We start from the raw sequence: 22,084 nt of genomic DNA, 5'->3' as shown, positions 1-22,084 counted from the left end.
ATAATGATGAGTTCACCTAAAAGGAAGGCCTGTTTCTGAGGTGGAGATAAATATGAAAGAACATAATATTTTTGATGTTAAAGCACTCTTCCAGGTGTCAAAAGATGACACATTTTAGGAGTTCGTTATCGATAAATTTGGAATAAATTTTGTATCGGGATGACTTCTAATATTGCTAACACATCTTTGGATATGTTAGCAATATTATGTGAGAATGAAGTGGCTGAAGGCTTGTCCAGTCAGCAAGTGAAATGCTCCCTCTTCTGTTAATGAAAAGGAGAAATGAGGAAATCTTTGCTATCATTATCTGCAAGGTTGGCTAGGGTGAGCATGGTTGATGTGCTGCCAGTGAGTTCTGGCTGGTCTTTTTTCTTATTACACTGATGTTTTATTTTCTTGTGTATTAGGAAATTAGTTTTAGTGAGCTGAGGATAAAGTCAAGAATTACCTTCTCAGAGGTTCCTTTTGTGCTTCTGCAAGGTTGTATTTAGTATGTATTATTGTGCTGATTTTGTGATGCCAGGTGGAGATTGTCCTAAAGCTGAAAGGCATGCTATATCCCATCTGCATAAAATAAAAGGTTTGACAGTTTTTGAATTGTCAATTTGCTGCTTTTGTGTCTGAACAGATTAAAAATCTGTCTTTCAGTTGCACGTGAATATAATTTATGTGCATTCCCAAAACATCTGAAAGTATAACATTTTAGAAAATAACACTTGTTCTTTGCTTTTACTGTGCAGTTCAAAAATGGGGAGTGATTTTTTGTGTTGTTTTGTCCCTTCTATGCAAATACAAATCAGTGTGAGAAATTAATGTACAAGAACTTCAGTGTAATTTTTTCTGGGTGTGGACTTGAGCATAAGAAAGGAAACAGCAAATTTCCTTTTTTGGAAGAACATGCTGTACGTATCAGCTATAGGTTGTTAAATATGCATCATAAAATCATTAAACAGCAATAAACAGTTTTTTCCTATGTATGTGGTAACTCCCTCCAGTACACATGTTGTTTACATGATTTTTCAAAGGCTAGACTAAAATGCTACACAGCCGTGTTACAGATATCTCACTTCAGTGAAAAACAACTTCAGCTTTAAGGAGTAACCGTACTGTGTAAGATTGCTGCCAGCATTTTTACCATTGCCAGCTGTCCGGTTTGGGTAGTAATAAAAGAGTTTGCACAGATACTCTCGCTTTTTGGTGCATAATTCACAATGCAGTTTCACTTTCTAAATGAATATATGTATTTAATATGTTTAACATTTGCTTGTAGCTGGAAGCAATTTTAATGCTATGTCTCTGCAGAATTAAAAAAAAAAGAGCTCACTCATTAGTAAATCAAAACTCTGCAGCAGACAATTGGTTTTCAAATTTACCTGAATTTCATTGTTTGTAAAATGTTCCAGTGGCTTTTGAACCATGAATTTAGCTAAAATTGTGTTTAATTTTCACAGGAATATGGTTCTGCAGCAATTTATACCAGCTGTAGGTCTCACCTGTCCCTCCTCCCCGTAGCTGTGCAGTTTTGCCATCTTGCTTGCATCAGCTGTGGAAGTTATAGTGCTATACATTTAATTATTAAAATAACTGTTCTGGTTGAAAAATTGCTTGGCAAAAAATTAATTTTCAGTTAGATCAGCTCTTGCATCTGGAAGACCACATGTATTGCAACAGATGCGCTTCAGAGTCTGGGCAGGAACGGGAAAACCTGCAACTCATAGCGAGAGCATGTGGCACTGTGCCACTCCAGAGATAGGTTGGCATAAACTGCTGTGGAACCTCACAGCATCTGCTCGTGCCTGCTTCAGTGCTCTTCTGACTTGAGTAATCCATCTTAACTTGCTAGATCAGGTGAGAAATCACTCAGCAGGCTGTTATTGCTCAGCTTGTTCCACTGACACAGCTAAGAGGTGAAAGTATTGTCCGCAGTTGGCACCATAGAGAGATAAAGGGTGCAAAGTGGGGAATTTTAGGGTCTGGAGGAGTAGAGCTGTTTCCTGGGTTTCACTAGTAGCAAGCTGGTAGATGTACTTGGCTACTATAAGAAGCCACATCTTTTATTATCTTTTGCAGTGCTCTTATAAGCAGCTTGTGGACTCCAGGCTTAAAATCCTGCTCTGGAAAGCAGCAGAAGTGTATGAATAGGCAGAATGTTCAGGCCAGGACTGCTTTTTGTGAAATACTTTCTGACATGTCTGGGTGGTTTTGGTTTTGATTATTTTTATTAAAAAGTCTTTTAAGGTTGAAGTTATCTTTTTCCTGAGACTGATGAGCTTTTTTGCAAGTGTTCAAATTTGCATCAAAATCTGGATGAAGTCCACTGTTTGTTTCAGTTTGTGCTTCTGCCTAGTTATTATTGCCATTGAATTAATAGTCATTGTTAGTTATGTACACAAAAATACATAACATATGTATGAAAAATTAAATATATATAGAATCAGCTTATATTCAGAATCTCACAGATACAGATTATTAAGGCTGTATGTAGTTCTGTGAGATGACCAGTTTATTATTTCTGCATAATCATTTTTCTGGACACTTACCTGGCATTAAAAGAATGCTGAGGACAAGAGTTGTTTCAGTACAAGTCTCATTCTGAATTGTGTTTGAATAGTGAATATATAGTGAATCTTTTAAAAACTTGATGTTAAATATTTGAATATTATCTGTAAATATTATTTTATGTTTTTGCTGGTCAAAATCTGAACTAAAATATGAACAAGCAACTACAGCAAACCTAAAATCCTTCAGTATTTTGTTCTTTGCTTGTGTTAATTTTTTCAGCCAACTAATTTATTCTGATAACCTGTAAAAATAAAATCAGAATAGTTCCCCAAACTGGCTGGCTGTGTTACAGAACATTTATAGACAGTTCATCTAAGATCAGCTTAGGATGGTTGGCCTGTGACCAGCCTGAATTTAGGCTGGTTTAGCAGCAGAGAGCCCCGTGTAATTTTGAAGGGCAGTCAGTCTGACAGCCACCTGCCCCTTCTTACAAGGTGCTTCCTCAGCACTCCTCTGTCCATGTGGAGGTCTGGTTTTCACTGAGGCTTACAGAAAATGGCTTTTGACATGGAGAGGAAAGGGATGGCTCAAGATCCTGGCTTGGGATAAAGGTGAGGGAGGTCCCAGAGTGCTAGTGCAAGGTCAGAGGTTGCCGTTTTGGTGATGCTGCAGCACTGCTGATTCTTTCAGCTGCAGTTAGCTTTCATCTAGGTTTTGGCTGCTGAAACTGTACCCTGTGTTAATGATAGCTCCTGGTGGGTGAGCTCTGCCATGTAACGACAGACAAGTTTCCGCTGAGTTTGCCGTGTGCCAGCTGCTGGCTTCCTGCAGTACCCGCAGCAACAGCCTACAGCACATTTGCAATTGTTTTTTCTTAAAGAAATAGATGAGTGAGATGTTGCATTAACTGAAATTCTCTAGCTTTTTACTTAAGAACAGACTTCCTCTGTTCTGCTTTTCCTTTAACAAAAAAGCCTGGATTAAAGTAAGGTTAGCCAGATGTTGTGACAGTCATGGAGGCAGTACAGCCTCGGAAGCATCAGTTACAGTCAGCTGTGTAAGAGCTATATTTATATGCTTAACTAAACTTTTCGTTTCCCCTTGTGGATAAATGTGAGGTTTAAGTTGCACAAAATTAAATAGTATCTTTATGGGAAGCGGTGCAGAGTGTGCAGGAATTTAATACTACGACACAGAACAGACCCCCATGTTTTCTACTAGAATGGATTAAATCATTATATGGCATTCCTGATTGTAATCTGTCTGTGATGGAAGTGCTAAACTTAGCCAAGAACTCTTATAGGCTGGAAAAAACTATGTAATCAAGCTAAATATCCAGTTCACACTTTCTCCTACCGAAAAATGATGTTACATTTAGACTAGAGAAGAAATTAAGTTATTATGGCAAAAACAACTCATGATTCTAAAAGCATTTGAAAAGTATTGAAACAACAGATTCTTGAAATTGTTTTAATCACAGTTGTGTGAAGAGATGCTTGTAATAATGAAAATCCTGAAATATTTGTTACAGAAAAATGCCTGCTCATAACAGCAAGATTGAGTATGGTGATAATTAAAAACTTCTGAAGAAAACGTGCTTTGAGTCAGTAAGGTTGTGATGAGCTCTTAGAAGCTTGTTTGGAAGAGTATGGAAAAGGTATATTTTTGACAGTGACAGTTGTAAGGGGGAAAAAATTACATATTTTTGTTATTGGAACATGACCACATTGTATATTTATCCTTAAAGAGGAAGATTTCTAGGTGTGCATGTATGGGGGTGTTGTAGATGCAGCAAACACTTTCAACCACAGTATTGATAGCAGTGGGCTTGGTGTGTTTTAGTGGTTTAGGCTTGGAGAGGTTCTGCCTTTGTAGGGTGCTTGCATGTCAGCATAAGCAGCACAGGAACAGGTTCTATTGTTTTGTCCTTTCCTAAAATTCAAAGAGCTTCATAGTATCTTCGTAGAAATCCCTGGGTTCTGTGGGCAGGATGCACCAACATGGGATTTCATAAGCACAACAGTTTGAGAGGTGTAGAGCAAGATGTAGTTGCAAACTGGATTGTCAGAGATGTAAATGTTATAGCTTAAATTGGATATAAGCCACTGGTAATCAACACATAAACACATTGCTGGTCTTTTAATGAGGTGTAGCTGCAAGTCTCTGTGTGCTCTGATGGAGAGCATGCAGAGCTGTATTTCTCTCCTAATTTAGTGTTGAACATTAAGCATAATACACCTGTTTGTTAGTCTGGTTTTCCAAAATACAGCTGTCAGAGTGCTGTAAATTGCAGTTTGTGGATAACTGCCTGGTAAAAAATACTTAAATAGAAAGAAACATGTTCAGGAGAAAGAGTACCTGACTTGAACAGTTTGGTATATGTGGTCATCATGTTCAGGTTGCTTGTTCTTGTGAGCTGTGTCTGTCTTTCAAGCATTGAGATGCTTTCCAAAGCAGCTCCTGAACTGCGGAATCTTAGCTTCAAATTATGATTCAATACATCAAGAAAGTGTTACACAAATACCCTCTTCATGTACATAAAAACCAAGCCAGGGACAAGGATGGTTAATGCAGCAAAGTAGTGTTCTTAAATTGGTAATGATTTGTGGCATGGTAGTACTGGGAAGAGCTTGTCAGGAATTACAAGCTGTCTGTGCATGGCAGTGTGTACACACGCTGTTTGAAAAAAAGTCTTCCTTCAAGCATGATGCTGACTAACTGGTGTTAATCCTGCCTGCGCTGCAGTGCTCTCCAAAAAGCCTGAGAACAAAGGGAAGAGATCAAGGTTGCACTTGGGGTTTGCTGACTAGAAAGATGAAGGCTCTTTGTCAGTAGCTGCATCTTCAAGTTGCCCTATGCATCTTTTTCCAATTTTAGCTTCTGTCACCATCATCAGCATGAAATTTGGACATGTGTGGGTTCTGAAATAGAAGTATTTCTTGAAATGACAAATCATGGTGTGATTCTTGGGACTGTCCTGTGCAGGGTCAAGAGTTGGACTTCAGTGATCCTTGTGTGTCCCTTTCATCTCAGAATATTCTGTGAATAAGTTGAGTGGGCTTTAGTAGCAGTAGGCTTACTTACTTACATTACTTAGGTGTGGAGCCGATCACAAGAGTTTGTCATTTAGAGAAATTATCAACAGATTTTGCTAGTGAAAACACAGAAATACAGTGCAACACACATAGAAATACAATTAAATCAGGCATGGTGTGTAATTTACCCTGTCTTAATAGGTTTACTATGTTCCATAAAAGTCTGTTGTTTTTTCTGTCTTTCCAGAAGCTGCCTTTCGCTCCTTTTGCTTTTAACTTAAGTCCCTAGACAAGTCCATACAGTTTGGATTGGCCAGGTCTGCAAGTAGAGAGGGATTTCAGCCCAGTGTGCACTGGTCAGAGTGGTCATCCCCAGCACAGGAGGTTTGCAGTTGAGGCTTTCTTATGTGTCTGTGTATGAACATACATCTAGTTTCCTTCAGGGTAGAGCATTTGGTGAGAAAGAAATAAGGTTCATACTCCAAATTATGAACACAAATCTCTGCTTTTGGTCATGGGCAATATGTGTGAATCTGTAAATATTACAGGGGACAGTAACTGGAACCCCACTTACACCTTTTTATCTACCTCCTGCTATATAAGCCTTTCAGTAGGTAAACTATCGACAAAACTATCAGCTCGTTTTTGTCTCTGTGTCTTTTCTTATGTGTAGCAGCTTTGGTTTAATTAAAGCTCTTACTAGTGTGTCGTGTAGGATGATAGAGCATTCCCAGGAAATGGGAATGCAAACCCTTTGGGGCTGAGGAGGGGCTGGAGCCCAGTTACCGTACTTCCTCTGTATGCCACAGTACTGTAAAATATCTGGTATCAATTACCACCTTCTGTCATGTCCCAACTGGATCTACTGCATTTTATCTTTCTCATTGTAGAGAGATGTCAGATACCAGAAAACTTTATCATTTTCAGTTGTTTTGAAACCCAGTATCTGTATTATTTCTGATTATAGAGGAAATTTATGTCTTCCATTAAGAAAAGTCTTCCCCACTGTAATTCCCTGCAGCCAGACACCTATCTTGGGCAGATTTGTTTCCATTCCATAATTCAAATCAAAACCAAAAAATACTTTGCATAGAAATGCCCAGTTGCTTTTCATTCCATTATTTAGAACCATCAGAATGTTGAGAGCTCCTGTGAAACCTAGAAACAAATACCAGCAAATTCTATGCAAAAGCAATAATCTGGTCAAACCATGTGAGTGCTTGTGAAGTTAGTGTTTCAGTCTTGAAGCAGCTGTGTTCAGCATAGTCCTATATAAACTAACAAACACCCCATACTCTGGGGACAAGATGATACCATGAATGGCCTTCCAGCTCTGTTCTCATGAGCTGTGGCCTCAGCCTGCTCATAGTTGTACATGACCATTTTCATTTATTCTGCAGAAGAGGCCATGTGATGTGAGTGCCCATGCTGGGATTTCAGCAAAAGACACAAAGTTATTTTAGAATCTAACACCTACTGATTTTTCCCACTGCATTCACTTTTTTGGTGAATTTCAAGCTGCATGATTTTGTGGGAAAATTTTTAGAGCTGCATGAATAAACTGGATAGTAACGTAGTGTAACTCAGAGTCTTAGCAGTTGCCTTTCTCTTCATGTTTGTCTGGCACAGGAGCAGGGCACAGTAGTTCCGATGTCAAACTTGCGGAATTGTGATACCTTTTCTCATGGTTTGGGCATGCAGAAATGTGTATTTTCATTTGTTTTTGGAATCCCATCCCAGCAGGAGAATCTCCTGAACTGACAGTGACACACTAATTGTGGCAAGTGACCTTACAGGACCAAACTAGAATGGAGGAGCTAGTCTCCCTAACCTAAGCAGAAAATGAGTTTTCTATAGATTTTAACTCTTGTAATTGAAACTTGAGTCATAACTGGTTTATTATATATTATTTTAATATATGATGCCCTGCTAAAATAGTGTATATGGAAGTGATTCTCACGAGTATTTGGAGACTTGTTTTATTCCATTAACTTAGAAATAGCTGACAAAAGTTAAGTCCAATGTGAAATACTGTTGATTCTTTTATGCTGTAGGATCACGGTAGCTGAAGTGGTTATGCCTTTAACTTTTCTCAGGAGACATTTTGAGTAACAGTCCTGATGTGCTGAACTTTTTGTGTAAAAGTTATTTCGGTGCTAAAGAATTTTTTATTTTGCACTTCAGTCTGGGATAACATCCCATTCTTTCCATATTACTGCAAGCAGTTCAAAACCTGCTGTGTTCATGTCTGAAGTTACCAGGGGCAGAAGGAACACTTTGGCCTTGAGCTGTGCTGTTAGGCTGGTAGATAGAAGGAAGGCTTACTTCTAGCATTCCCATTTGGATTGGTGTGTTGCAAAGTCCTGCTCTTGGGACTGCACTTCTGTTGTCCATCTTGACTTTTCCCTACATGGGGATGCTCTGCTAGCTCATCCCTGATGGTGCAAGGTCAGGAGCCGGGCCTCTGTGAAGGGCAGCCATCACAAGGCTGGTCTGCATCCAAGGAACAAATAGTTTTGCAGGCTGAGTTTAGGATTGGGTTCTTTGATTAAAATTGCTGGCAATTCAAGCACCGGTGTTTATCCCAAATCTCTGCTTGTTTAATGAAGAATGCAGCACGTAGTTTCTTAATGGTGGTCCTGGAACTTACTGTGCAGTGTATTCCAAGTATACTCCAGTATCACAGTAACACTGATTAGGTAAATACGATAGCTGTGAAGGTCATAAATGAAGAATTACCAATTTAAGATTTTTGGGGAAATCTGTACCACAGGCTTGTAAGCTTTAATCAAAAGTAGCTCCTTCATGTAAAACCACTTTTTTTTTTTTTTTGGTGCCTTACTCAGGAATATGGTTCTCTCAAAACAGAACAGCAAGATACCATTTTACTGCTTTCTTTTATAGTAAATTGCTTCTCTACAGTGAATAGTTGTACAAGCAGATATGTTTGAGTTGTTTCATGTGCAGGCAACTTGAGGATTGTAATTATTGACATCTCTTGTGGGAGGTCTGCTTTTAAGAGTATTTGCAGGTCATTGCTAGAGGTTTGTAGTGTCTGTGTAAGTGCTGTCCCATGTCACTAAGGTTGTTTGGTTCTTCAGTTCCTTCTTTTACCCCCCCACTTTTTTTTTCAGAAATGTCAGTGGGATCCATTCTGCCAGTCAGTAAAATTCACACTGAAAAGTATGGCCCTCAGCTAATGCCAGGAGCCCTTCTGGAGGGAGGGAAGAAGGAACTGTTTTAGCAGGGTAGCCATCAAGTTCTGAAACAGGCATCTCCAGAGACTATTTCATTCTGCTTATTTTAGAAAAGTGTCTCTTCCTGCTCCTTTTTTACCGGAGCCTTCATGCCTGGGGGGGGGAGGGTTTGGCTGTGTGACCAGTGTAGTCCAGCACACAATCACAGGCTCTGGCTGAGCAGCAGGAGCTTTTACTTACCCACCCACCCCAAGTTTTCTTTTTCTTCGTCCTCATCTCGCCACTTCTGCCACACCAGGATAAGTGGTTTTTGTACCCAGGTGGAGGAAACAAGACACTTTCTTTGTTGGATTAGTTTCAGACAGATCTTTTCTTGCTCCAGCCCTCCTGTTGGCCACAGTAGTGCTGGCACTGATCAAAAAGAAAAGCAGTCAGAATAATCAGCAAGGAGGCTGATTAACAAGAGTGAATAATCAACAAGGAGGATGGGGCAGCTCTCTTTAGTGACTTTCCATCCTTGGACTACGTGAAAGTGGCTGTAAACATAACATCATCTCTGGGAGGAATTAATTCTGTGCAGCATTTCTGAACCAGGATTTAAACCCATGAAAATACAGCTCATGCTAAGAAGTGTTAGGCTGCGGGAGGCATGAAAGCGAGTCCAAAAGTGTGAGTTGTGTATTCGCTTCTAGGTTTATAAAGGCAATTAGAGCAGGGTGTGGGGATATAAGTTGACTTTGTGGATACTGCCTCAAAAAGGTGGCATCTGCACAACGGCTCAGCTCTTACTGCACACTGAAATGTTTCCCCTGTGGTCTGGTTGCGTGTTTCAATGGAAAGCTTTGCAGTAAGGCACAGTTCAGAATGCAGCAGGGGCAGATGTCATGCGTTGTTTTCCTGTGTTTGCCATCAGCTTGGTGGGTACTGTGTTACTGGGTGAGAAGAGGAGCAGCTTAGTTGAGGGGAATAATACTGCAGGAACCTAACATGTTGTTCTTAATATTGCCTTAATATCTGTATAAACTGTGGCAGTGCTGAGCTGGAGAGTGATGAGAGGAGAGCAGCATAGCCATCAGTATTTAATTTCAAAGGAATAAATGTGTGTATAACTCTTACGTTTCTTCCTCATTCCCATTTGCCCTGTTAATTTTCTGCAGGGATGCTATTGCCATTCTAATAAATAAATTTAAAAAGGCTTTAGTACTGTGGAGTGGTTAATTTCTAAATATCTTGATGATTAACAGAATGTAAATGTTCTAAATACTTAATTTACAAATTCAAAGTTCTATGGTGAAATAATCCTTCCTTCTTTCTATTGTCACTCAGTGAGTCTCTCATTTCAAATTTAAAGCTCCAGAAATTTCCATCAAAGCTGATTTTATAAATTAAAAATTTTCTTCAAGCATTGCTGTTTGTCAAGACAGCAAAAAAAAAGCAACTTGGAAAGCATTGGATCTAAACATTTAAGGTTGTGTCCATGTTTGTTTTCCTAAAATATTTAACAAACATAGATTATGGTTCACAAATGTGCAGAAATAATTTTAAAATCAGTTTTTCAACAGCATGGCATTTGCAGCCTTTTAAAAAGGATCCAAGTGGTGGTACAGTTATTAAAGAGATTTCAATCTCTTGGCTTTGAGTTGCTTTTTTTCAGGGAGAAAAAAAAACCCCACTTTTTCAAGAATTCTGGAGTATTTTTCAGGGATTTAGAAAGGGGAGAACAAGTATAATAGAAAGTAGTTAAATGTTGTATCAAATACGAATTTATTCATTGTAACGATGGGGGTTTTTTTCTGTGTGCAGTCACCTGTGGTCAAATACTGACACAACATTTAGTTGTAGCTCCACACCAAGGGTTTCCAAAGGCTTCCTTTGGCCATTCAGTATACTCGGGAGTTATTTGTTTGGATTTATTCCCTCAGTGGAAAAATCTGCAAGAGGGCAGTTCCCGGTGCTGACTGGGGACTTGCAGGGGAGTGCATTTGACGCTGCAGCTGCCGGCAGGAGGGTCGGAGGACGAGGGTGTGCATGGCTTTGCTTGCATGGGACAGCAGTCAGAACTGAATCCAAAGCAGCCGATCTCTGCTGGTGTTTTCCCAGCACTTGGCAGCTGGAAAAGCCATTAAGCTGTGGAGGTAAAGGAAGCGAGCTGCGTTCGTCGCTCCGGGAGAGGCATTGGCGCAGCCATATATGGAAAAGGACATTTTCCTTGTTAACTTTACCGGGACTCTGTGCCCAGAACTGCATTCATCATGCAGATGCATTTCCACTGGAACGGTTCTCTTCCAAATGGTCTTAATCATAGCTTTAGCACTGTGTCAGATCTTTGCTGACTTATTTATATAGTCTGTGTGGACTTGCTGTGCTCCCACTTGTAGTGTGCCCTAAAAAGGTGAACTGTTTATAATTTTCTTGTCTAGGCTGACAGAAAAGATGGTACTCAGCTGGTGCCAGCAAGCTTACCTTTTGTCTTACTGAAAAGCCAAGCCCATTCTGGGCTGTACTAAAAGCAAAACTTCTCAAATAACAAAATATCCTTTCACTTGTGGGAAGCAAGATTTGCTGGCTACAACAACATACCTACCATAAAACCAGGAAAGAAGAATGTAAAAGTTGAGCAACCTGGTAAAGACTTGCTGTCCAGACTCCTGCTCTGGTAGGTGAGCTCCTAACCATGTAACCACTGTCTTTCCAAGCTTTGGTTTAGTCCCTTCATCTGTCTTCCACCTGCTCACATTCTTTGGGTCACCATTCCCTTCTGATCTAGGTTTGTGGTTGTACATGTTGAATTTAGGTGATTGCTTATACAGGGACTTAATAAAAGAGTGTTCTTGGCTGAAAGTTTTTGTGAATGAAGGACTGGGCACTTGCAGCAATGTGCAGAGAGAAATTCTAGTTGCATATATACAGTAAGTAGTGTTCAAAAGTTAAGTAAGACATAATTCACAGTTCAGTTTTATCCTCTTTTTTGAACCAGTAATTTATTTTGTGCTTATAATATCTATCAAAGTAGTTCAACAGGATATTCTCTTAATTCTCCTGTGTCTAAACTCCGCTGCCTGTCCTCTCACCATAGCATCCACTGAAAAGCGAGCCAAAATGATTTATCAGAAAAATATGAGCCATTTAACACTGTTGTTGGATACAATTTGTTAGCAAAGGGTTGGCTTCTGTTTGAAACTTTCCCCATCAGATTTTGGAGCAGCCATCCCTTCTCTGATAGGTCTGGATGGATGTGCAAAGTAACAACTGTGTTTCAGCGTGCAAAAACCAAAGCTCAGCTGCTGTGCTAATTTGAGCATTGCTTACTTCATTGCTAATTTATACGAAAAATAGTACATCTTCTAGAAAAAGTACATGTTCAGTTTGGGAGATTCTGCCAAATTCACTTTCCCTTGGCTGTACAGCAAGATATTTTTTAGAACAAAAAGTTATTAAGAATAGTTTTGTTTCCAGGATGACTGGAGAGGCTTTAATTAGCAACAACTTTTTAGGGTGTTCAAAGAAACGCCGTTATCATCTAAGTTCTCAGAACTCTTATAACAAATAAAAGATAAATGGAATTTAAAATAGTATCAAAATTAAAAAGACAACTGACCCTGGCTGACTACCTGCTATTAAGGTAGAAAAAAAATGAAAGGCTAATATTTAGCTTTTCATTAATACTTACAGCACTGAATAAAGTGTTTTTTCTTTGATATGGGTGGTATCCATTAATTTTCTGTTGTCTAAAGAAGAAAAAATGGGTAGAGTTTGTCAGGGATGCTTTATGGTGCATGTTTTGAGAGGAAATTTCTGGTTTGTTGTACTAAGTGCAAAGTTAATCTGTAAAATGCCCTTTGAAGATTCCTAAGAAAATGTTTTGTAAAGGGCCTTGGTGTTTATCTTGAAACAGAGATGCGAGTATAGAAGCTCCGTTTCCGTCCTGTATTGATGTAGTTGCTTTATATAGACATCTCTCTCTGATAATATTCAGAGCATAAATATTTTTTTATAAGGTGTTAAAAGATTGGTCTGGGTTCTTCCCCTCAAGTGAACAGTGTTATCAAATTTCTCATTGCTTTCTGGTTTACCTAGCAGAAGATCATTTCAAAATTATTTAAGAAGCTACCCTGTTTGATGTCTTCTAAATACAGTGTAGACCACAAATACTGTTTGTATCAGGGCAAAACTGTCTAGCTGGTACAACTAACATAATTAGATTTGCATTTGTTCTGTGTTCCTTGTCTCCTCTCAAACACAGTTACATGTCCGCAGCTTTGTGGGTTTTTTTTTTGTTGTTTTGTTGGTTTTTTTCTCATTACAGTAAATCATCTAGTTTGATTTCTGGTTTTGTCTTCCAGACTAATTTCAAATTATTCACATGTGCTGGTGTCCTCTGTTGCTTGATATGGAATGGATTTGCCCAGCAAGGTAAGGCACTTGATTGCACTGCAGTAGTTAATTGCTACTTTAGAACTGTATCTGTTTAGCAGTTATTTATGTGGATAAATACATCCTCACTATGCTAATAGTGAGACAAATGTTAATGGCAGTAGGTCAGTCGTATCTCATGTTAATAACCTCTTTGTAGTTGGAACTTAGCTTACAAAGCTAGAGAGAGCCAAAGTGAAATGCTGTTGTTGTGAACACCTTTCTGTAAGTGAAGTGACGGATTTGTGCTCCTCACTAGGTGGAAGTGACTGCATAAAAGCTAATGCAAAGTCATGTGGGGAATGTATACAAGCAGGACCAAACTGTGGCTGGTGTAAAAAAAAAGTAAGTGTTGCAAAAATCTCTTTATGGATTGGCTTTTTCCCTTGGTTTCAAACTTTAGTGAATACCCATTTAGAAATGTCTGTTTTCATTAATAGCAATTTCCTCTACTTCTTCAATTCAGTACTTATTTGTACTTAAAAAATCAAATACTATATTTTTTCTGCTTTAAATATAAATGTTTTTTACAATGTGTTTAGTTCTCCTTTTCTAAATCCTAAGTGTATACAGACCCTATAGGCTATCTCATAGTTATTTAAAATTGTTCCAATGTGGACTCAATCTGAATATGTGTTATTATATTTTTCCAGTGACATTAGAGTAAGAGCTAATTTTATACAGATGTAGGTGGAGCAGGGAAAGAGATTGAAAGGGTTTTTTTCATTTGAAAAATCAAAAAAAAATTTCAAATTTTTGTTTTCTGTTGTTGGTAGACTTGAGGAGTAGGAGATAGGTTTCTGGGGGTGGGTAGTTTGTTTCATTATGAAACAAAAAGGGTATGTTCTTAGATTAAGAAAAAATTAAATCAGGAAACTACAAAATATAAGATAAAACCAGTGTAAGCTGACATATCATCTTCAGGTTAGAAACAGAAGAAAATGTTTTCTATAGCTCTTCTTTGGTTTGTTAATGGATACTGACAAATTTTCCTGTTTCTTGCTAGGAGATAATAATTCATCTTTATTTCTATATATTGCCTACTTACTATTCCCCAAACCAGTTTATAAATTTGCAACATTTAATTAAACTGACTGATTTTGTAATTTAGCCTTGAGCTATCAGATTTCCTGTAGGTCTGTGTCATCAAAAACTGACTGGTTTTAATATACATTTATTTATATGCATATTTTGGGGACGGAGGCAGAATCAGAATTGCCAAGTTTCTCAATTAGAAGCCTTATCTATTTATATTTGAGGTTAGAGCTTTTTTAAGGTTTGAAGTAATGATAATTTGTTGTTCAGAACAAAGTTAAGGATTGGTTTTGCTTATGGGTATTACTTTCAGGCTGAATTTCCCCAAAATGAGTTGTCTTTGTCCTGCTCTGTCAGCATATAGCTGTTACTTTGTTGTGGAGTACCAAGGTATACTTATACATCGTAATTAAAAAGGAAAGAATGTTAAAAGCATGCTGTATAAGTAGGTTCACATTATTGGTAACTGTGTGAAAATGTAAAATTTTTCTACTTGCAGTCACTTTTAGAGTAGCCACTTTAAAGAGATGTCCCACTTCTGATGGAGGTGACATTGGGCTTTTTTTTTTCTCATACTTGCATCTTATACACAAATAAGTATTAGTAGATGCAAACTCCTGGAGTAAATAGTAGTCACTGAATATATGTAGTATCATTTAATATATTTCAAGACCATGTGTTTTATCACTGAACCTTGAGGAAAAAAAAGATATGATCATTGTAGAGAGAGTGTTTGTGGGTAGAATATAACAACTTTCATATAGCTGTGAACTTGATACTCTTTTGCCTGTGTTTTCTAGGACTTTTTGCAAGAAGGAGAGCCAACATCTGCCCGGTGTGATGACTTGGCAGCACTGAAGAGTAAAGGCTGCCCTCTGGAAGATATAGAAAATCCCAGAGGCAACAAACAGCTGCTCGAAAATAGAGAAGTAACAAATCGTAAGAAAGGTGCTGCAGAGAAGCTGAGACCAGAAGCCATTACACAAATTCAGCCACAGAAATTATCACTGCTTCTAAGAGTCGGTAAGCACAGTTTTGTTCCAGTTTTGGGATGATTTTTCTGTCCCCACCACATCTGCATTTTTTTATTTGTGTGTGTAACCATTTTGTTTCAGAAATTACTATTTTTCAGAAAACGTGAATGATAGCAGAGCCATTCAATTCAGCTCCAGGTGTTTAGGTACTCCAAATACTGTTTTATTTTTAAGAAAGATTAGATATTATCACTTGTTCTATTTTCCCAATAGAACTTAGGAGAAAATTGATACAACATGGATTGTTAGATGAATCAGAAAGGTAAAATTGTTTTGTTTTCAGTATTTTGTAGTTGATTTTCTACAGTGTGCCTACAGTGTGTAGGATGAAAGAGGAGTCAGCAAAAACTTTTAAGTTATGAGAGTGTTTCCTTTTGCTTGAAGTGCCGCATTTGCCTGAAAGTCTGTGTGTCTGAACAAAGTGGTTTTGTAGCTATGCAGCACAGTTTTTGGATTGCTAGGTAAAGCACTTCCAGAGACTAAAGATGTGGACGTAGAACCACAGTAATGAGAAAACAAAGTAGTTGTGCACCATTTCTAGCCCCTAAAGAGAACTTTATCTCATTCAGATGAGGGGACAGGGAGAAACAGGACTAGTGGCTCACTTGAGCACTATGGAGATTGTCTTCAAGGAGAGTTCTTAGGTACTGTAGACACACTGAACAGCTGCCTTGTATTTTCCTGGAAGAGCTTGTACTTGGGGTCAGCTGCTTTTTGGTAGTTGCAGTAATAATTGGAAGATGATGTGAAACAGGCTCAGCATGAAGTAGAGAGGGAAGTAATGAAAATTATTTTGCAATTTTGGTATGGCTCCTATTTATTTCTAATGTGAACTTTTTTGCTTCAAACCCAATTATTGTTCCTCTGTTGACACAGAAGTTTCTTCATCAGAACAAAGCAGGGACCTGAGCAACCAGAATCTAATTACCCAGAAGATGTTTGTAAGCACTTCCATTGGTATAAGTTCTCCGAGGGACTGTGTACTTGCAGAGGGAGATACTTGCTTTCTGTGCAGGTTTTTTTAAATATTAGCTGAGGAAAATTTAAATATATTTTTGTGCTGGGTTTTTTTGTGTTACGGCTTTTTTTCCCCTTTGTTTTGTTGTTTGGAGATCTTTTTGTGAAAACTGTGTTCTATACCTGTGTGCTCCATATGCTATTTAACTTGCCCATATAATGTTTTTCTCACTTATACTAATTTTGCTGATGTTTAGCAAATGTTTCCTAATTATTAAGCAAACTTGAGTAGCAGCAATACTACCATTTAAGCTCAATGACCAAAGGGAGCAGGAAATCCTATTGCTTTAATTCCTTATTTCATAAATACAGGCAAAAGAATACAGTTCCAGTTTCTGGGAAAGGGAGTGTGTGGTATGTGTGTGTAATCCTTCTGTCTTTCAGCATCAGTGTGAGACTACATTCTTCTGTAGGTAAAATGCAGGGTCTGGGCTTAAAATCACAGCAAATACTAACTTGCTATTCTCTCACAGCCATTTCTGTGCTCTGAGCTTGGTAGATTCAAAGTAACCTGCAATATTCCATCCAGAACTCATTTTACTTTAATAAACCTATTTAAAAAATGTGGTTTTATAACTTTAGAGAATTACTGAAGTCATCTTGGATGGAAATAGATGTTGAAAAATTATGTTATTAGGTCTTACAGGAATATTGTTAGAATGATTGCAAGTGTGAAGATCTGAAATTGCAGCAAGTACAAGAAGTTTGGGTTTTGGCATGCTGATTTTTCGGTGGGGAGATAAACTACCTTGGAAATATGAAGCTGAACATTTGAAACACTTGTTGACATTTTTTTCATCATAATTTGATGTTAAGCATTTCAGTCAACAGGAGAAAAGAATCACCTGTAATTCAAAACCCTCGTAAGGATTTGCCAGCCTTTCCTTAGAATGGCATTTTTCTTGCCAGTGCAGTTACGCAATTTTTAACGGTTTGTTTGTTATTTAATCTCTGAAACAGGGGAACCCCAGACATTTTCATTAAAATTCAAGAGAGCTGAAGACTACCCCATTGACCTTTATTATCTTATGGACCTTTCCTACTCTATGAAAGATGATTTAGAGAATGTGAAAAGTCTCGGAACCGCTCTGATGTTAGAGATGGAAAAAATAACTTCAGACTTTCGGATTGGTAAGAAAGATTTGCCTATTCAAAAAAAGAAAAATTAAACCCCCCCAGGTTTCGTTCCTGATGTTTTTCACATGATTGTATATGAAGAGTATTTTTTTTTTCAATTTAGCAGTATTATGGCAGATGTTCTAATACATAGGACCTGTTGAACAGCATAAAAGTATTTGGCATTGGCAGAGAAGATGGGACATAAATATAAGAACTATTTCTGATGTTGGTTCAGTAATAATGCATTTGAATTCTGTTGTGTGATAATAGAAATGAGACTTCCATTCTTCAACTTACAGGGATTTTATTGTTCTTTTCTTAGGCTTTGGCTCTTTTGTGGAGAAAACTGTGATGCCTTATATAAGTACAACCCCAGCCAAACTCAGAAATCCTTGCACAGGGGACCAGAACTGTACAAGTCCATTTAGCTATAAAAATGTACTCAGCCTTACCAGTGAAGGAAACAAATTCAATGAACTTGTAGGTAAACAGCACATTTCTGGGAACTTAGATTCTCCTGAAGGTGGATTTGATGCAATAATGCAGGTTGCAGTTTGTGGGGTGAGTGTATTATTTTTTTTATTGTTCTATTAGATTAAATTGTTTGAATGCAGCATTAGTGTTTTATGGTGGCTGGCATTTGAATATGTCACCTCCTGCAAGCAAGACAGGGTTGGTGAGGAAGAATTCAGTGAGTGAATGAAACTGGGAAATGTGAAAGTGCTGAACAGAGGTTGTGATCACAGCATGTAGAGACAAAGCTTTTAAAGTTGCTATAGAGAAAGAGTCAGGTTTGCTTAAAAGTGTCGGAGATCCTGACTAAGCAATTATTCTCAGATTATTCTAAAGATCTGTAAGTGTCTTGTGGTTGTGGTTGCAGAAATTTGGTGTATTGTGACTTCTGCTAGTTTCTCAGAAAGTAGATGGAAAACTGTTTTTTTCTTATTTTTGTGGGCCTAAGGATTCTTTGTTTCTGTCCTTTTGACAGACTATTCTGTGTACAGAATGGAATCTCAAAAAAGCAGTATCTAAGTTTATTGCTTTGTTACCATATTATTTTTGCAGTTGATCAATGGATTCAAGACTTTCTGAAATGATCTGGAGTCTTGGTTTAAAAGTGCAGTGTTAATCTAGGGGTTTTTTGGTGTTAGCTGTTAGTATATGACACTTTTACATGGTCTTCTTTCATTAAATTAGCTAGGGCTTCAGCTCCATGGAAAAACTAAAAAAAATAGGAAAGGGCAGTTTAGATAATTAAGCCCTGCAGTTGTGAAGCAGGATGCTCGTGGGCCAGTCCTCTGGCAAGCACTGTGCTGGGTGCAGCACTAGGTTGGCAAAGCCAGGTGATTGTTCCGGGTGTGGTGCTGGGCAGTTCAGTGGTGCAGCAGTGCTGCACACCAGCGCCCTGGGGCTGCCTGGTCAGGGCATGGAGTGGAACTGGCACTGAAGAGCCTGATTTCTAAACCCTGTCACTCTTCAGATACTCCAGTGAGAGCTGAACAGAGTCTCTCTCAAAAAGAATCTTTTTTGCCTTTGATGAAGAACCTGAAGCAAATATTTTGAAGCAGACATTTAATGAAACATATTTGTTTCCAAGGTTTGCATGAATTAATGTTTTCCAGGGTGACACTTTTGCAATGTGGCTTCTCCTAAGTCTGTCTACTTTTCCGTGCACTTCCCTCTCAAGTGTTGGTCCCCAATGCTTCAAAATAAATTTGGTACAAAATACCAAAAATCTGATTGTGTTTTTCCCAAGGAACAAATTGGTTGGAGGAATGTTACAAGACTATTAGTGTTTTCCACGGATGCTGGATTCCACTTCGCAGGAGATGGTAAACTTGGTGGAATTGTTCTGCCAAATGATGGGAAATGTCATCTGGAAAATAATGTGTACACAATGAGCCACTATTACGTAAGTCTTTATATCATCTTCTAGGGAAATGAATATTTTATGATGCTTAAGATCAAAATAACTCATTAGGTTATCTGGTATAGTTTCAGACCACTGTCTTACAAAATGCATCTGTTTACATACATGAAGTGACTTTAGCTAAACTAAGGCAAATGTGCAAGAATTAATCCAGTCTTAACTGGAAAATTTCAAGAAATGGCAACTTTCATGCTATGTTTATGTGTTGCTGGATTTTAACCTTTTTGATGTCTAATAATCCTGTATGCCACACTGAATCACAGAATATTCAGAGTTGGAAGGGAGGTACAAGGGTCACAGAGCCCAACTCCTAAGTGATGGGCTTGTATATCCACTAGAAAACTGTGATGGCTGTTTCATTATTTTATCATTTCACCAGTCTTCATTTTCATTTAGAATGGCTTACTAGTGAAAAATACTGTGAAATACCTGCTTGAATAGTTTTTTAAGACTGAAATTGTATGATGCAAAGTTAATGGTAAGAGTATGGTTAACATTGCCTTTGTGGTTTACTGGAAGGGAGATCAGTCAAAAATGCAAAGAGAAATATTTACCAGATGGGGTAACCACAATAAGCTTTACTAAGTTTGTGTGTTCATATATTCCTAACTTTGAGTGAAAATTGTTCAATAAAGGCCTAAAATTAATTCCGTTTTATTTCATCATTTCTTTGTGAAACAGTGCAAGAAGCAGTGGTTTTGAGGTACTGAAGATAATTTTTTGAGAATTTAAGGATTTAACGTTTTACATGTCATGGAATGTGATAATGTCCATGTGAAGAAACACCTATCTTCATGAGGCACATATGAGATCTTGCCAATGCCTGTTTGTTTTCAGAGATTGTTTTGCTTTCATACTGTGACATGAGCTGGCTAGTTAGGAGTTGTATGTATGTTTCTAAAGAAGATTTGTATTTATGATGTCAGAGTATTTTCAATTATTTTCTAGCAACAAGTTTCAAATTTGAATTTAATTTTATGATTGATTTTTTTAGGATTATCCCTCTATTGCTCATCTGGTACAGAAGCTCAGTGAGAACAATATTCAGACAATATTTGCTGTTACTGAAGAATTTCAAGCAGTCTATAAGGTAAAGAAATTACCCTGAAGTCATTAAAATTGACTTACTTGAAATTAAAGTAGTTGTGGAAGTAAGTGATCATGGAAGTAATATTTTGCTACCCACATACTTTATTATTAAGCTTTCTTATTTCTTCAAATCAAAAATGACTAATTTCCAGTGAGAAAGTGCCCCTTCTCCTTGCTATTCATTATATAGGTATGAGTGAGTGGAGAACACATTTGCAGTTCAAATTTTTGTGGACATTTTTACAGCAAAATAGCTGAGGGGGGTGTGGACACTGAATCCAGGGGACACTGTTATGAAAGAACATATTTTGTCTCTTGTGCTCTATTTATATACCCCATGTTTAAAATTAACTAAACTGCTGGATGTGATTGTGCAATAGGAAATGACTGTGTAAAGGACATGCATATTTTTCCTTCTTTTAACCTGTTTTTTTGGTTTTGGGGTTCTTTTATAAACTGTATTCAAATTGTTTTGTTTTGTTTTTTTTTGTTGGAAAATTATGCCTATCTATTTTTAATGTATTCCAAGTGTGGTTGAAGAGAGATTGTGGTCAACATGTACAAGAGAAGGGCTTAGTATTCTGTTACCAAAAACAGAGTTAAAATGCAAAGGAGAAGAAAAGGCTTGGGTGTTTGTGCTAGTAGGGCTGTGTATAACCTCAAAAATTGTGTTCATCACTGGCAACCCAGCTTTGTTTGCTGAAGTACTTGACTAGTGAATCCACTAACACACTATATCACCATTTAAACTGAAAATTATACTTTGTTTGCCAGTAAGACTGTACTTTTCCTTCTGTTTTTGTCAATATTGAAAGGAACTGAAAAATCTGATACCAAAATCAGCAGTGGGGACATTGTCTTCAAATTCCAGCAATGTGATTCAGCTGATCATTGATGCATACAATGTAAGTTCAGATTTTATTTATTAATGTTTTTTGCTCCTAAGTTTTTCAAGCAGAGACTCCAAGGTGGACTGGTTAGTATTTTACACTATAAATATCCTCAGTTGCTGTAAAACCATACTGAACATTCAGACTCTATGGCAATAAGAGGTTAGATGAGTAAAAAGATACCCTCTTAAAGCCATTTAAAATGGCATTACAAAGAAAACTAATCATCCACATTTTCACTTTCAAAAGATAAAATTCACAACCAAAACCCACGCTGTTTCTTCAACTTGTTCACTTTTACCTTCTTTCCAAGTGTTGGCAAAAAAAGCCATTTTGCTGGGTTTGGCCCCACAATATTTTCTCCATTGCAGCATTGTCTGTAAATGAGTTTCACCTCTCCTTTGGAGCACATGGGGTAAATGAGTGCCTGTGGAAACCTGTCCTGACCTTGTAACAAGTTCAGACATGAGAAGGGGTAACCACAGTGTGACTTCGGGCAGCCCTGGGCTGGTGTTTCTCAGCACATTGGAACTTAAATAATTCCAGTGTGCCTGTGGGGTTGGTGCTTAGACTGGGCATAGCTGTTTAATATCTGTTTTTCAACAAAGCATTTCCACAACTCAGTTTGAAGTTAGGTAATAACTGTTGTTTCAGTCCCTTTCTTCAGAGGTTATCCTGGAAAATACTAAGCTACCAAAAGGAGTGACAATCAGTTACAAATCTTTCTGCAAGAATGGAGTGAATGGCACACAAGAAGAAGGAAGGAAGTGTTCTAACATTTCAATTGGAGATGAGGTAACTCAGAGTATATGGGCTGCTGCTC

At 37.9% G+C, this 22,084-nt stretch overlaps 1 protein-coding gene across 2 annotated transcripts in view; it reads left to right on the top strand.

Moving 5' to 3' along the window:
* The window catches only part of ITGB1 (integrin subunit beta 1), a 43,123-nt gene that overhangs the window by 6,477 nt on the left and 14,562 nt on the right, over positions 1-22,084 (top strand). For both annotated transcript variants that reach the window (XM_014248594.2, XM_005518694.3), the window contains exons 2-10: positions 13,078-13,147; positions 13,407-13,492; positions 14,983-15,205; positions 17,194-17,364; positions 17,675-17,913; positions 19,109-19,264; positions 20,277-20,372; positions 21,187-21,276; positions 21,916-22,056. In XM_014248594.2, coding sequence (XP_014104069.2) covers positions 13,078-13,147; positions 13,407-13,492; positions 14,983-15,205; positions 17,194-17,364; positions 17,675-17,913; positions 19,109-19,264; positions 20,277-20,372; positions 21,187-21,276; positions 21,916-22,056 — 1,272 coding nt within the window. The remainder of the gene's footprint in view (positions 1-13,077; positions 13,148-13,406; positions 13,493-14,982; positions 15,206-17,193; positions 17,365-17,674; positions 17,914-19,108; positions 19,265-20,276; positions 20,373-21,186; positions 21,277-21,915; positions 22,057-22,084) is intronic.

Source organism: Pseudopodoces humilis, chromosome 1, assembly GCF_049639895.1.
Source record: "Pseudopodoces humilis isolate 2021_Gansu_Grassland_sample_001 chromosome 1, ASM4963989v1, whole genome shotgun sequence".
Classification (NCBI taxonomy): domain Eukaryota; kingdom Metazoa; phylum Chordata; class Aves; order Passeriformes; family Paridae; genus Pseudopodoces; species Pseudopodoces humilis.
This window is presented reverse-complemented; position numbering and strand designations above follow the sequence as displayed.